The sequence below is a fragment of the Pseudorca crassidens genome, chromosome 17, assembly GCF_039906515.1.
Source record: "Pseudorca crassidens isolate mPseCra1 chromosome 17, mPseCra1.hap1, whole genome shotgun sequence".
Classification (NCBI taxonomy): Eukaryota; Metazoa; Chordata; class Mammalia; order Artiodactyla; family Delphinidae; genus Pseudorca; species Pseudorca crassidens.
Window position 1 is genome coordinate 16,135,952 of NC_090312.1, and position 15,821 is coordinate 16,151,772.

At 46.0% G+C, this 15,821-nt stretch overlaps 1 protein-coding gene across 1 annotated transcript in view; it reads right to left on the minus strand.

Moving 5' to 3' along the window:
• FER1L6 (fer-1 like family member 6) overlaps positions 1-15,821 on the minus strand; it is a 147,756-nt gene that overhangs the window by 124,738 nt on the left and 7,197 nt on the right. The window contains exon 2 of the mRNA XM_067711323.1: positions 3,032-3,114. Coding sequence (XP_067567424.1) covers positions 3,032-3,114 — 83 coding nt within the window. The remainder of the gene's footprint in view (positions 1-3,031; positions 3,115-15,821) is intronic.

The following is a 15,821-nucleotide window of genomic DNA, read 5'->3' on the forward strand; positions in this document are numbered from 1 at the left end:
CTATGACATAAATCACAGCAAGATCCTTTTTGACCCACCTCCCAGAGAAATGGAAATAAAAACAAAAATAAACAAATGGGACCTAATGAAACTTCAAAGCTTTTGCACAGCAAAGGAAACCACAAACAAGACCAAAAGACAACCCTCAGAATGGGAGAAAACATTTGCAAATGAAGCAACTGACAAAGGATTAATCTCCAAAATTTACAAGCAGCTCATGCAGCTCAATAACAAAAAAACAAACAACCCAATCCAAAAATGGGAAGAAGATCTAAATAGACATTTCTCCAAAGAAGTTATACAGACTGCCAGTAAACACATGAAAGAATGCTCAACATCATTAATCAATAGAGAAATGCAAATCAAAACTACAATGAGATCATCTCACACCAGTCAGAATGGCCATCATCAAAAAATCTAGAAACAATAAATGCTGGAGAGGGTGTGGGGAAAAGGGAACACTCTTGCACTGTTGGTGGGAATGTGAATTGGTACAGCCACTATGGAGAACAGTATGGAGGTTCCTTAAAAAACTACAAATAGAACTACCATATGACCCAGCAATCCCACTACTGGGCATATACCCTGAGAAAACCATAATTCAAAAAGAGTCATGTACCAAAATGTTCATTGCAGCTCTATTTACAATAGCCAGGAGATGGAAGCAACCTACGTGTCCATCATTGGATGAATGGATAAAGAAGATGTGGCACATATATACAATGGAATATTACTCAGCCATAAAAAGAAACGAAACTGAGCTATTTGTAATGAGGTGGATAGACCTAGAGTCTGTCATACAAAGTGAAGTAAGTCAGAAAGAGAAAGACAAATACCGTATGCTAACACATATATATGGAATTTAAGAAAAAAAAATGTCACGAAGAACCTAGGGGTAAAACAGGAATAAAGACACAGACCTACTAGAGAATGGACTTGAGGATATGGGGAGGGGGAAGGGTAAGCTGGGATGAAGTGAGAGAGTGGCATGGACATATATACACTACCAAACGTAAGGTAGATAGGTAGTGGGAAGCAGCTGCATAGCACAGGGTGATCAGCCCGGTGCTTTGTGACCACCTAGAGGGGTGGGATAGGGAGGGTGGGAGGGAGGGAGACGCAAGAGGGAAGAGAGATGGGAACATATGTATATGTATAACTGATCCACTTTGTTATAAAGCAGAAACTAGCACACCATTGTAAAGCAATTATACTCCAATAAAGATGTTAAAAAAAAAAAAAAAGAGCCCTGGGGAGCCAGCTCCTCTGAAACGCCTATGGTCGGCTGCCCTAAATCTCCACCAGCTTGTTCCTTCCCTGCTGCGCAGTCAGTAAGGGCTCCTCACTGGAGGCTGACCTATGGGGTAGGAAAGCCTGGGCTCTGGTGTAAGACTGACCTAGCCTCAGGAGCCTGCTTCTGCACCTATTGGTTGTGTGACTTTTAGCAAACACTTATCCTCTCTGAACCTCTTATAAAACAAGGACAAAGGAAACTACATTTCAGAGTCATGAATGATGTATGTAAAGTAAAAAGCAGGAGGGGCTTTTTCAATGTGTCATAGATATTATTTTTCATAAGGTCCTTGAAGGAAGGAACTGTGTCTTATTCAACCTTGTATCTCCAGGACCTACTGCAGGGTCATAATTTCAAGGACACCAGGAAAGACCCCAGAGTCTTTTCTACCCAATCCCTGATACCTTCAACTTGAGTGAATAGACAAGTACTTCTATTAAGCTTTAAGCCTTGTCTCCACCTAAAATGTAATGCCTCTCCTGTCCCACCCAAGAATGACTTGATCGTTACTATCAACACTTTAATATGAATGAGTCTCTGTATTTTCCCATCGTAAGGTTAGGTTTTCCCCGAGGGTGAGGAGTGAAGCTGGGTGGAGGACAGGTTGCAGGGCACCTGCAGGGTACGCGGTGAAGGGTGAAGGACGCACCCCTCCAAGGAGACGAGAGGGGTGAAAATAAAGCAGACTCACTGTACCATTTTGGTTTAGAAATGGTCCAGAAAGCTAGCCTTGAACCAGTTGCTGTCACGACCACCCAACGTAAGTTTCCAGACACCACCCCAGACCTGTCCATTGGAATCAGTTGATCATATTTGATTCAATACACATGAGTGTCTCCCTGATATGGGGCCTGGCCTCCACTGGCACAGGTCACACTATAACTTGGAGCTTTGCTCTTCTGGAGAAGGAATCGCCCATTCTAAGCGCAGAAAGTCTGAGAGCCTGGATTTATCAATATATCCCAGTGCCATTGCTTCCTGGCTCTGCACCTCCCACCCTCAAGGCTGGCTTCATGGGTCTGTGCAGCCCTGTAGGGTCCTGTGATCAGAAGGAACTCATTGCCCTTGGCCTAATGCTCTGCAGTCACCATCCAGATATTCTTAATAAGTTCTTAACAATGGCTTTGCATTTTCATTTTTCACGGAGCCCTGCAATTCTGCAGCTGGTCTTTTCCACACTTTACTCTCTCTGAATCTCTGTAACCTCATTTGTGAAACTCGGATAGCCACACCTTCTGGTAGGATGACGGAGGGGTTAAATGAGACAGTATATGTAAAGCCTCCCCCAGAGCAGCTGCTACCCTCCCTCTGATTTTCAAAATCTCACTTGCTTCTCCCCATGATCGCGCTGTCAGCTCAGTAGCCCATGTCATGCCCACTTAACAAAGGGAGAAGCTGGGACTTGGAGCTGCTGAGTGACTTATCCTGGGCCACAGAGCAAATCAGAACAGAAATGGGAGCTTGAACCCTGTCACTGCCTCCTTGGGAGGAATCCTTCCGGGGTCCAGCAGGTGTCCACCCATCCTTGTTTGGCCAAGGGACCAGATGACCAGTGGCGCAGGGGGGGATCACTTTGGGCCTGCACTTGGGGTTGGTAGGGTCTGAAGACCCAGAAGGCAGCACAGTTCCCACCTCACTCCTCGGAGAATGAATCCCGTTCTCAGCCAAGGTGGGGTCAACCCTGGAGACCTGCAGGCCCCAGGGTGGTGGTCCCTCCCCACCCCTCAAAAGACTCACCTTGGGCACCCTGGTTGGCTAGGATTAACCCCTTCTCTGCTTTCTTCTTCTTCTTCTTCAGCTTCAGCCCAAACATCTCCTTTCTGAAAAAAAAAGAAAAATTATAAAATACAGTGATAATAACTTTGACTCATTCAGACATGTTAAGAGAAAATACACGCACACGCACGCGCGCGCGCGCGCGCGCACACACACACACACACACACACACACACACACACACACACACACACTGGGTTCTTCTTCTGGAACCTGACCATCCTCCTAAACCACCCAGGATGGGCATCAAAAGACAAGTATCAGGATGACCCAACATGCTCTCCAGACTCTTACAGAAACCACAAAACCCCCTCCTAAACAGAAATCCTGAGGTCCACCTAGAACCACACTTAAATTAGGCATAATACAAATACTAATAACACTAGCTGTTTTCTTCTCCATTTCTCTTTACTCAGCTGTGCCAGGCATTCAAAACAAATGATATCATTTAATCATCACGGAAACCCTCTCCTATCCATCTTACAGATGAGGGGCCAAGGCCCAGAGAGGGTAAGTAAAGTTTCCAAGGTCACACAGCTCTTAAGTGTCAGAGCTACCCCTGGAACCAGGCCTGTCTGATTTTAGAGCCCAGGCTCTAACCACAGGGTCACCTGAGCAGAATGAACACCCTCTCCACAGCTGAGCTCCAGACCATTTCTAAGGTCAAGAGGCTCTGGGATTTACTAAGGTCACTCCACAAGTGCACAGCTCAGCTGACATGTAGTATATGCCCAGAATGTTAGCTATTATTATTATTATTATTAGCCATGAGCAGGAAGCTGTTTGGGGGCCTCCTCCTCAGCCCTGGAAAGGGGCCCAGTCTGTTGTTTCTAACTGACACCAGGAGCATCCCGACCCTCTGCCAGCCTGCTGAGAGAATCCATTTCTGGAGCTGCACGGAAGGATGGAAGGTCAGAAAAAGTTCTGGCTTTGAGTCGGGCAGGCTGATGGTGTGGCCTTTGGAGACGGGAAGAAGAGGAATAGGGATGGAATGGAGGAGAAGGGAGGCGAGAGCAGCAAAGGCTCGGACCCTCTCAGCGAGAATCCTGCAGTCCTGAGCAATGTGAGGACAGTGGCAGAACAACTGAAGTTTTCCATTTTCTTACATATTTAGGACTCAAGAGTGCGTGAACTGCAGTGGCCAAGATCAGGGCCTCCACAGCCAGACTGCCTGGGTGCTAATCCCAGCACCATCTCTGCGACCTTGAACAGGTCACTTAACCTCTCAAAACTCCAGGGTCCTCATGTGTAAATGAGATAACAAATGTAAAGCATTTAGCCCAGTACCTGGAACATACTAGTTGCTCAATAAATGTTAGCTATTCTTGTTATTATTTGAAGGGATAAGGTTAGAACTAATGAGAGGAAGCTACTAGGAGACATATGTCCCCTCCATTCACTTATTTATTTATTTCCTTATTTGTTTATTGATTCTTTTCATGTCCTGCCTTGATCCAGATGAGGAATTAAGGAGCCTTCCTCATTGGTGCTGCCTGAACAGTGGAATGCACTGCACTGGGTGGAAGTGAGTTCCCAGTTCCTGGAGATGTGCAAGCAGAGACCTAAGGACCACTGGTAAAAGATGTAGAGAGGACAAAAGCAGGGGGCACTGGCCTAGGGGACTCCAGGGGTCCTTTGAGATCCTGAAATACAGTAGAATGATGGAAAGAATGGGTTCTGAATTTATAAGCAGCTCATGCAGCTCAATAACAAAAAAACAAACAACCCAATCCAAAAATGGGAAGAAGACCTAAATAGACATTTCTCCAGAGAAGATATACAGACTGCCAACAAACACGTGAAAGAACGCTCAACATCATTAATCAACAGAGAAATGCAAATCAAAACTACAATGAGATATCATCTCACACCAGTCAGAACGGCCATCATCAAAAAATCTAGAAACAATAAATGCTGGAGAGGGTGTGGAGAAAAGGGAACCCACTTGCACTGTTGGGGGAAATGTAAATTGATACAGCCACTATGGAGAACAGTATGGAGGTTCCTTAAAAAACTACAGATAGAACTACCATATGATCCAGCAATCCCACTACTTGGCATATACCCTGAGAAAACCATAATTCAAAAAGAGTCATGTACCAAAATGTTCATTGCAGCTCTATTTACAATAGCCAGGAGATGGAAACAATCTAAGTGTCCATCACCGGATGAATGGATGAAGAAGATGTGGCACATATATACAATGGAATATTACTCAGCCATAAAAAGAAACGAAACTGAGCTATTTGTAATGAGGCGGATAGACCTAGAGTCTGTCATACAAAGTGAAGTAAGTCAGAAAGAGAAAGACAAATACCGTATGCTAACACATATATATGGAATTTAAGAAAAAAAATATATCATGAAGAACCTAGGGGTAAGATAGGAATAAAGACACAGACCTACTAGAGAATGGACTTGAGGATATGGGGAGGGGGAAGGGTAAGCTGTGAAAAAGCGAGAGAGAGGCATGGACATATATACACTACCAAACGTAAGGTAGATAGCTAGTGGGAAGCAGCTGCATAGCACAGGAAGATCAGCTCGGTGCTTTGTGACCGCCTGGAGGGGTGGGAGGGAGACGCAAGAGGGAAGAGATATGGGGCATATGTATATGTATAACTGATTCACTCTGTTATAAAGCAGAAACTAACACACCATTGTAAAGCAATTATACTCCAATAAAGATGTAAAAAAAAAAAAAAAAAAGAATGGGTTCTGGAACCACCCAGACATGGTCGGATTGGGTAAGTCACAGCACTTCTCTGAGCCAGTTTCCACCTGCGTACAATGGAGATAAATGACACGGTACATACTTTACAGGATTGTTGTAAGAATATAATGAGGTAAGTAAGCAAAGCACCTAGGACAAAGCAAAGCTGTGATAAGAACACGCTTCTAAGTCTCCCAGGAATCTCAAATACACAAGGGAAATTCCCTTTTTTTCTGAAATTTCTTAAAGGAAATTTCCAATAATAGTTTTTGCTTTCCTGTTTTCAAAGGAGAGTTACCATGCAGAGAGTCCAAGGCCAGTCCCGTCCAGACCCTGAATTGCCACTGTGGTCCCCAAGGGCTCCCTGCCGTGATCATTTCACAGAGGCAGAATCTGATGTTCCTGGGAAATTGGCAAGCAGGCTCAACACAGTACTTGAGAAGACTGAGTAACTTCCATCTGGAAACAGGAAGTTGCTACCAGTAAATGACAGTAGCTACCGGAGGGAGACTTAACACTCCTTTAGGAAGCTGACAGTTCATCACGGATGGCCTCAGCATTCCGAGCCCTCCCACAAGGCAGTGACTGAGGCATGGGGCATGCCACAGGCTACTGTCGTGGGCACGGGAGGAGGGAGAGATGCGCCACCTCTCAGAGTCAGGCACCCCTGCCCCTCCAAAACCAAGAGCTCCTAACCCTGCTGTCCATTAAACCCACCTAAGGAGTTTAAAATATACCAATGTCCGGAACCACCTTCAGAGATTTTTAATTAATTTGGGAGAAGAACCAGTTCTCAGGAGGTCTGCTCTAGACACAGCTCAGATCCCCTACAGAGGAAGCCAGAAACCTTCCAGTAATGCCCAAAGAATTTACAACCAGCTCTGCTCTCTGGGTGGATTGATGTTTGTTTCACAAACACACAAGGTTGTCTGCCTGAAACTCTGAGTCAGTTATCAAGGGCACTCCCAGCATGACTCCCAGCGTGAAAATGTTTCTTGATGAAAATTGATTTCTTCTCCTCAGCCCCGTGACATCCACAGTAGAGAGGGCACAGCTCGCCAGCCCTGAAAGATCTTGCCACTGGCAGATTGCACAGCCCAGGGTAAATTGGAGACACAAGACTCAGCTCAGGGCCCTGCTTGAAGCCACCTGTTAGCTCCAGAATTGGGGGCTGCATGTTTAAATCAGATGAACACGTTTCATTCTCACATGACGCAATATTTCTTATCAAATCCACAAGGTGATGTTAAAAAAGGAAACAATGCTTATACAATGTAAAACATGCTATAAAGTATTACAATGTTGATGACAAGAAAACATGCTACAATATTCCCCTGAGTGAGTTCTGAAGGTTTTAAACATGCTTTGACACTCACCAAGTGCCAAGAATACCATGTTACATACATAAGCTCCTAGGATCCCCACCACGTACCACGAGGAGGATGCTATTATTATCCACTTTTACAAACAAGAGTTTGTCGGGGTTTCCAGCCAATATTTTGGGATCAACCAGTAAAGCAGGAAGACTTACCTGGTAAGTCTTCAAGGCAGTTGCCATCGTACCGGCCCCCCTCTCCAGTTTGCCGAGGATTCCGGCATGGGAACCTCCTGCCCCACTTCAAAGAAAGGATGGAACTCTCCAGTTTAGGGTCTACTGAATCTCCTCCCAGGGCCACCCCAAGATAAGTCAAGAGACACACAGCAACCCCCATACCACCTTGGTCTCCTCAGGGCGAAAGCTACCAGGACTCCGATATCTACATCCAAACAGCGAGAGCATTAAACAGTGCGCGTGTTTAACTTGCTTCCGCACATCTGTTCAAGGCGGCGTTGCTTCACGTTGAGCCCAGGGCTCGCACTGCCAGGGAGGCAGCCAGCCTGGCACACAGAAAGAGGAGCCCGGCAACTGGAGTTTGGGTCTCATCTACGACACTTTCTAGCTATGTCACTGCAGCTGGCCACAGGACTTCTTGGAGCTCCAGGCTCCTCTTCTGCAGGAAGTGGTGGTAAAGTTAACACTGCTTTTCTCACTGGGATATTGTGTATGTCACCTCATTGAACCCTCATGCTGAACTGCTCTAAGCTCTACAAATAGCAACTTTACTATCATGTCCACGGCTCAGGGGAGCCGAGATCAGGAAATCGCTCACAACCATGGTCACCTTGTGGTTTTCCACTTGTGTCACCAGATTCCCCTTCTGGAATCACCTTTTCTACCTTCAGTGCAGAAGAGAAGCAGCTCAGGCCAAGAGGCCAAACACTAAGTTAACTGCATCAATGGATGTGACCAGTACCGGCCCCTGCTACTCTCCTTCCCAGATAAGAAGACTCAGGTCACCTCTGCACCTCACCCTCCAGTTCCACTCATAACATCCAGTGTGGAAAAAAAAAAAAAAAAAACACACTTTGGGGCTTCCCTGGTGGCACAGTGGTTAAGAATCCACCTGCCAATGCAGGGGACACAGGTTCGAGCCCTGGTCCGGGAAGATCCCACATGCTGCGGAGCAACTAAGCCCGTGTGCCACAACTACTAAGCCTGTGCTTTAGAGACCACGAGCCACAACTGCTGAAGCCCACATGCCTAGAGCCTGTGTTCTACAATAAGAGAAGCCACCACAATGAAAAGCCCGCGCACCGCAATGAGGAGTCCACATACCGCAAAGCAACAAAGCCTGTGCACCACAACTACTGAGCCTGCGCTCTAGAGCCCGTGAGCCACAACTACTAAAGCCCACGTGCAACAACTACTGAAGCCCACGCGCCACAACTACTGAAGCCCACGCACCTAGAGCACGTGCTCCACAACAAGAGAAGCCACTGCAATGAGAAGCCCGTGCACTGCAACAAAGAGTAGCCCTTGCTCACCACAACTAGAGAAAGCCAGCGTGCAGCAACAAAGACCCAACGCAGCCAAAATAGATAGATAAATAAATTTATATGTAAAAAAAACAACCACTTTGATTTGTGAATTTCTTTATACACGAACTCTTTAAAACTTTAAAAAATATATTATATTTAATAAAATTCCTTTATCAGAAGAATGGATTTGCAGGTAATCAAGTCTATCCTAAAAAACAAAACAAAATCAAGCTTTATCACCATTTTGAGGTTATCCAGAGAGCCTTGGGTAAATTTCCCATTGCCTGCTAGGAAATACCTTCTTGGGTATATGCTATCTGTGTACTCATCTTACTTCTAGGACTGGCATATATTTATTAAAGGCAAACCAGCAAACATAGAAACAGCTGTAATGTGGGCTTTGACAGAAGATTGTTAAAATATAAACCTATGTGACATCTTGCCTTGTCAAGACTCCGAAACTTGTTTTCCTCTCTGCCCGTGATCTTCCCATTACTGCTCTCCTGATCATATCCATTTACTTAGGACAATGATGGTCAACTTTGGCTGTACATCAGATTCACGTGAGGGAGCATTCTAAAACTATCTCCCACTCTACGGCCAGATCCCATCCCAGAGAGTCTGAGTTCATTGGTCAGCACCGGGGCCAAGCTGCAGTAGTTTTTTAAGTTCCCCAGGTGATTCTAAAGTGCAGCAGGGTTGCAAACCCCTGTGGCTAAGTAATCAGTGCCAATGAGCTGTGTTCTCAAAGACAAAGTTCATATATACATATATATATATAGTGTGTGTGTGTGTGTGTGTGTGTGTGTGGTACGCGGGCCTCTCACTGTTGTGGCGTCTCCCATTGCGGAGCACAGGCTCCGGACGCGCAGGCTCAGCGGCCATGGCTCACGGGCCCAGCCGCTCTGCGGCACGTGGGATCTTCCCGGACTGGGGCACGAACCCGTGTCCCCTGCATCGGCAGGCGGACTCTCAACCACTGCGCCGCCAGGGAAGCCCACTCCACTTCTTACCTATCACTTTGTCTCTCACTAAATTCTTTCTGAGACGAGACATCAAGGACCTCAGATTCACCGGGAACACTCCCCCATCCCTTCAATCTGAGGGGCTCCATTTCTATCTGTTTTATATATTAAGTTGTAAAGTTTGAAAACCACTCATCAAGACTAACCTACTCGTTTGGCCAGTAGGGAAACTGAGGCCCAGAAAGAAACTAGGAACCAAATCAAGATCATATACCTGTTTATTGAAACTGCTGAGACTTCTGGGTGCCCATTTATCCTGTGTTCACCCCCCAGAAATGCTAAGACCTCAGCAAGCATGGGCCCCCACAGCCCTCCCTCTCCAAACCCAGGCCGGGGGAACTCTGATAACAGACACACCTCGAATCCCGTTCATTCAAAAATGGACTTTTTCCTTCCATAGAGCTGTACTTCAGAACCCCTGTGCATTACAGAAAATGCTCCAAGGGGTTAAATATGATAATCTAATCACTTTCCTCCAGATAGTTAAAAACGCCAAATGAAAGAAATTTCACAACTGTTCAAAGCAAAAGCAACTTGCTCAAAGTCACCCAGCTACAAGTTGGCCAAGCTGGGGACAGAGCCCGGTCTCCTCACAGCCAGATGAATGCTCTTCCTCCTAGACCATGCTGGGATGGATAATTTGTTCTCTATAGTCATCCATTTTATTATTTAGTATCATTATTCGAAGTGCTCTGGGGCAATCAATAGCTGCTGTTCATTAAGCGTGTAGGATAAGCAAGGCATTGGCTTAAGGTCCTGCATACACGTTTTTTCATCTAATCATCCCAATAACCATCCGATGGAAAGGTTCAATCTCTTTTACAAATGCGAAAATTAAAGCCTAGGAGGTTAAGTAACCTGCCTAAGATCCCACAGCTCTAAGCTGCGACAAAACTCTATCCAACCTCCACTCCATACCACCTCCCAAATACCAATCAGAGCCACAATTTTTCAAGCACCTAACCTGAGTCAGGTACTGGGCAATCCTCACTTCCCAGATGGTACCACAGTTCAGAGAGGTTTGGAAACTTGACTACAGCCACACAGCATCCGTTGCTGAAGCCCAGCCTCTTTGCACTCTGCAACCTCGCTCATCATGACCCAGGTCTCTAAGGTTCCCAGCAGCCTAGACAGCAACAGAGTCCAGCTCAGTAATAAGAAGAAGAGCAACCGGTCTCACCTTGACCAGTGAAGGCTCCTGACCTTGTCCAGAAATACTCACGATAACTAACTTCTTGGCCTCAAGGCAGGTCAGCAGGGTAGGAGGTGCAGCGTCCAGCACTGGTCTTTGGGAGGAGAAAGTCTACCCTCTAGAATGGAGAGGGTCTCGGGCACGAGGCTGTCTCCTCCAGACAGGCAGGTGTCTCCCAGAAAATGCCCTTTTTGCTGTGTCTGCCCAGCAGCTCCCTATCTCTGTTTGAAATCCAGAGCCCAAGACTGATCTGCAAACACAGCAGCTCAGAGCAGATCCTGAGAGGAGGGGCCTCCAGGGTGTTTTATTCCAAGTCAGGTAGCCACAGGTAGGTCAAGGCTCAAAGAAACTCCAGCTCCAGACAGTGCCAAAGCCCTGGATACTTTCTAGCCACCGTCCAGCCATCAAAGTTGGATTTTTAATTATTTCACCATCCCCTACTCATTTGCAGTAATGAATATGTTTTCACTTTACTTGGGGCCAGTTCTAGGTACTTTTACAAGTATTATCCTATTTAAGTCCCACAACAGCCCTCAGAGGTAGGTACTATCACTGTGCCCAATGTACAGATGGTGAAACTGAGCCACAGAGGGGCTGGTAAGTGCTGGGATTTGAACCAAGGCCACCTGCCCTCAGAGCCTGTGCTCTCAGGCCCTCCAGCCTGCTCTCTGTGGCATTTCATTGGGACTTGTAGTCTGAGGTTATTTCAAAGACGTCAAGTTTAGAAAGGAGACAAATAAAAAGAAGGCATTTTGGTGGATCAGATGCTTCAGAAGTCATTGCCTGGAGTGGGTTGAATAGTGGCTGCCCAAAATATACACATTTGGGAAACTGTGAATGTGCCCTTATTTGCAAAAAAGAGTCTTTGCAAATGTAATTAAGTTAAAGATCTCAAGATGAGATCATGCTGGATTACGTGAGTGGGTGTTAAACCCAAAGACAAGTGTTCTTACAAGAAACAGAAAAGAAGACACACAGAGAAGGCCACGTGAAGACAGAGGCAGAGATCGGAATGATGGGACCACAAGCCGAGAAATGCCTGGGGCCACCAGAAGCTGGAAGAGGCAAGGAAGGATTCTCTCCCAGAGCCTTCAGACGGAGCATAATCCTCTCAGCACCTTGGTTTCAGACTTCTGGCCTCCAGAACTGGGAGAGGATACATTTCTGTTGTTCTAAGCCTCCCAGTTTGTGGTCATTTGTATGGCAGCACCAAGGAACTGATCCACTGCCCTTTGTTACTTCCTCTTGCGCTTTTTTTAAATTTAAATTAATTAATGTTGGCTGTGTTGGGTGTTCGTTGCTGCGCGCGGGCTTTCTCTAGTTGCGGCGAGCAGGGGCTACTCTTCGTTGAGGTGCGCGGGCTCCTCACTGTGGTGGCTTCTCTTGCTGCGGAGCACGGGCTCTAGGTGCGTGGGCTTCAGTAGTTGTGGCACGCGGGCTCAGTAGTTGTGACTTGCGGGCTCAGTTGCTCCGCGGCATGTGGGATCTTCCCGGACCAGGGATCAAACCCGTGTCCCCTGCACTGGCAGGCGGATTCTTAACCGCTGCGCCACCAGGGAAGCCCCCCTCTTGCACTTCTTAATGGCACCACAGGAAAGGAAAGAAAGTGGGTGCACTCCACTGAGCCCCTCATGTGGAAGAATGGGAAGTTGACGCCTGTGGGCCAGGCAGTGGTGTAAGAGCCTCCAGGGGGCAGGACAGCAAGGCAGGAAGGCAGGCGGGTGGGGAGAAGGTTTTGCAAGTGAGGACTGAGCAGGTTACAGAGTAGCTCACAAGGCAGCCTCGTTCAACATCCGCAACTGAGCTCATTGTCTCCAGAGAAATGGGCCTTGGCTCAGGGGTTCACAGATGGGGCACAGGCTTCCTGAAGCATCCCACCTCCTGTTTTTGGTCATCATAGATTTGATCCCAATCAGAAGCAAAGATGTCAGAGATTACTGAGCCCCAACCTTACATGTTACAAAAGGGGAAAATGATGACTAAAGAGGTGATGTGGTCTGAGGTCACACAGCCAATCATGGAACCGTCAGAGCTGGAACCTTGTCTCCTGATTCCTGAGCCGTTCAAGGGAACCAAACCTCCTCCTCTTGTCTGATCTGTTCTTCACAAAAGAAGATCCTGTGGCAACTCTTTTCTGAGCTCAACAGCCCCAGGGGGCCCCAAGTGTTCTCTAGCTAAAGCTCAAATCCCTCCTCCTAGGATTTAAGTTTATTTCTCCTTGTTTGCAGAATGACAGCCTTACCATGTGGCTGCTATGTCTGGCTCAGATACAAGTACACATCATAACAACAGAAGTCATCTAGCTGCACAGTACACATTCAATCATAAATGTTTGCTGATTGCTCATCGCAGGGAAAAACCAAATGGACAACCCCGCAGCCTTATTTCTCTACTTCATCTCGTACTGCTTGCTCTCTCTGCTCCGACCACACCACCTTCCTTCAGCAACTTGACTGAAACATGCCCTTCCCTCCGGGTCTTTGCACATGCTCTTCTCTGTGCCTAGAATCCATATGCCCTCCCACACCTCTTTGCCCCATTAACTCCATCCCATCCCTGAGAAAGATGTCACTTAACGTCACAAGGACACTGATGTGTATAAAATTGATGACTAATAAGAACCTGCTGTATAAAAAAATAAAATAAAATAAAAAACATCACAAAGCCTTCCCTGAAGCTCCCCTTCCCCCGCCCCCTCCCATAGGCTCAGCAGGTCCTCACATTCCCCGTGCTTTTTCTTTTCATCACTTATCATAGTTTGTCCTTTTATTTTTACATGACTTTTTTCATGAGTGTCCATTAGACCAAAAGTTCCATTAGGGTAGGAACTCTCTCTAGTTGATTCACCACTGTCTTCCCTGCACCCAGCATTAATTGTGCACCCTGCACAAACATTAATTGAACAAAATGCTGAGCTGGTGCAAAGAAATGTACAAAGAAGGAATAGACAAAACTGCCACCTCTCAGGAAAGTAGAACCAAATAGATGAGCGACAGTCACCTCTTTAAGAAATTACCCAGTCACACATCATCCCTGCTACTCCACTTACCCTGTTTGCTGTGCTTGCCCCTTAACCATTTTAGCCCCAACTGATACTTCTCCAAAAGGGGGAAAGGATGAGTTGGTAACTCAAAGGGGCCAATAGGGTAACTGATATACAGCTCTGGAAAACGAACTTCAGAGGAGTGTTGCTGTACAATTGTAGATGGGAATTGTAGATGTACAAATGCAGACTGGGAACTGTCTTAACAATTCAGTTAGCTTCAGAATTATTTTAGAAATTCTCAAAAGAGAGACTATATTGCAAAGCAAGAAGGTTATGAAACTCTCCTCCAACCTTCCTCGCTCTGGGAAGAGAAATAACCCTTTGCATGAAGCTGCTACGTCCATTCCAGATACAAGTGCAGATCACATCAGTAGAAATCATCCTCCACCCTCCCCCATGCTTTGCCTCCTGCCATGTGGCCTCTGCCAGAGGGAATAAATTTCAGCGTCTACAATCTTTATCCCACATACCGTCTTAGTCATGGAGTGTTTCTTTGGAGAACTCATAACAGTTGTTATCATGATTCAACAAACACTTACTCATTACCTATTAGATGCCCAGCACTGCAGTGGGCCTGTGGGAAGTTCAGAGCAATGAGGGAAAAGACAGTGTGATGTGGTCAAGGGGCACAATGGCTTTCTAGCAGCTAATACACTTGAAAAGGCTTCAGCCACTCCATCATAATATTCTTTCTTATTTCTAGAATGCTTCGTAGATTACAAAGAACTTTCATGTACCACTATGTGTCACGGCAGCTATGTGACATAGAAAGGTTTCCCTGCTACTTGGTAGATTAATCATTTAGGTTCCAGAACCTGGAATGACTTACTCAAGTCTGCATGGCTAAAAAAGGGCCAAAGCTAGAAATTATGGCAGTCATGAAAAAGTGCCACTCAGATCTCTGGCTGCACGAAGCATAGTTGACTAACCGCTCCAGCTCCTATAACTCTCGATTCACTACTGTGTCACATGAGGCCATACTGCCCATGGGCTGCTCCCAGGAAATGACTAACCACAGCAAGTGAACTAATCCTGCAAGACATGGGACGCCTCTAACGGATAACTTAGGCCACAAGGCTCCCTCCTGACCTGGAGGAAACTGTTTTAGAAGAATCTTCCTACCCAATTTCCCTTCCTTCCTGCTCTCCATCACAGGGGTCAAATTTGCATCGTGGTCTGAAGACTCTCTGCTTTCTCCTACTCCTTCCTCTTTGTCCTTCCCACGCGTTTCCCCAAATAAATCTTGAGCACGTCAATCCCATCTTGGAATCTGCTCTTTGGAGGTACCACCCCAACAGAACTCTAAATCCAGACTTTATCATTCACAAATGGACCTTCCACAAATAAAGAGATTCCATTTTGAAATATATTTGGAAAATGCTGGAGTTACCCCAGTTTTACAGGGCTTCTTAGATTCAACAGTACGCTTACATGAAATAAGACTCCTCAAAAGCATGAAAGTACCACAGAATCGAGTGGCTCCCAACCTGATTTGACAGCAAAACTTTTTAATTCAGTTCCCCTGAATTGGAGACGGGCAGACTGGAACACAGATCACAATCTGAGAAATCCTGCTAACAAGTAGACACCCTCCAACAAGTGGACACCTATCCTTTCCTCAGCCTTGCTAAAAAGCCTCAAAAGGATGGTCTGATATTCCCTTCTCTTGCTATACCCAAATGGATGTGCAATAATACTGCCAAAAACAGACTGAAAAAGCAAGGGACCCAGGCAACCCTCAATGTCATCGTCCCTGGAAGAATAGGAAATTAATTATCCTTTACATTAAAGCTTTGCTCCTATTTTTAGCAAATGGTTTGATTTTGATTATTTAAAATAGGTGTCATCTTTAAGAGACAGGTGAACTGAATAAGATAGGAAACGTAAACAGTGGACTCTAAATCGTCTATAGGTTT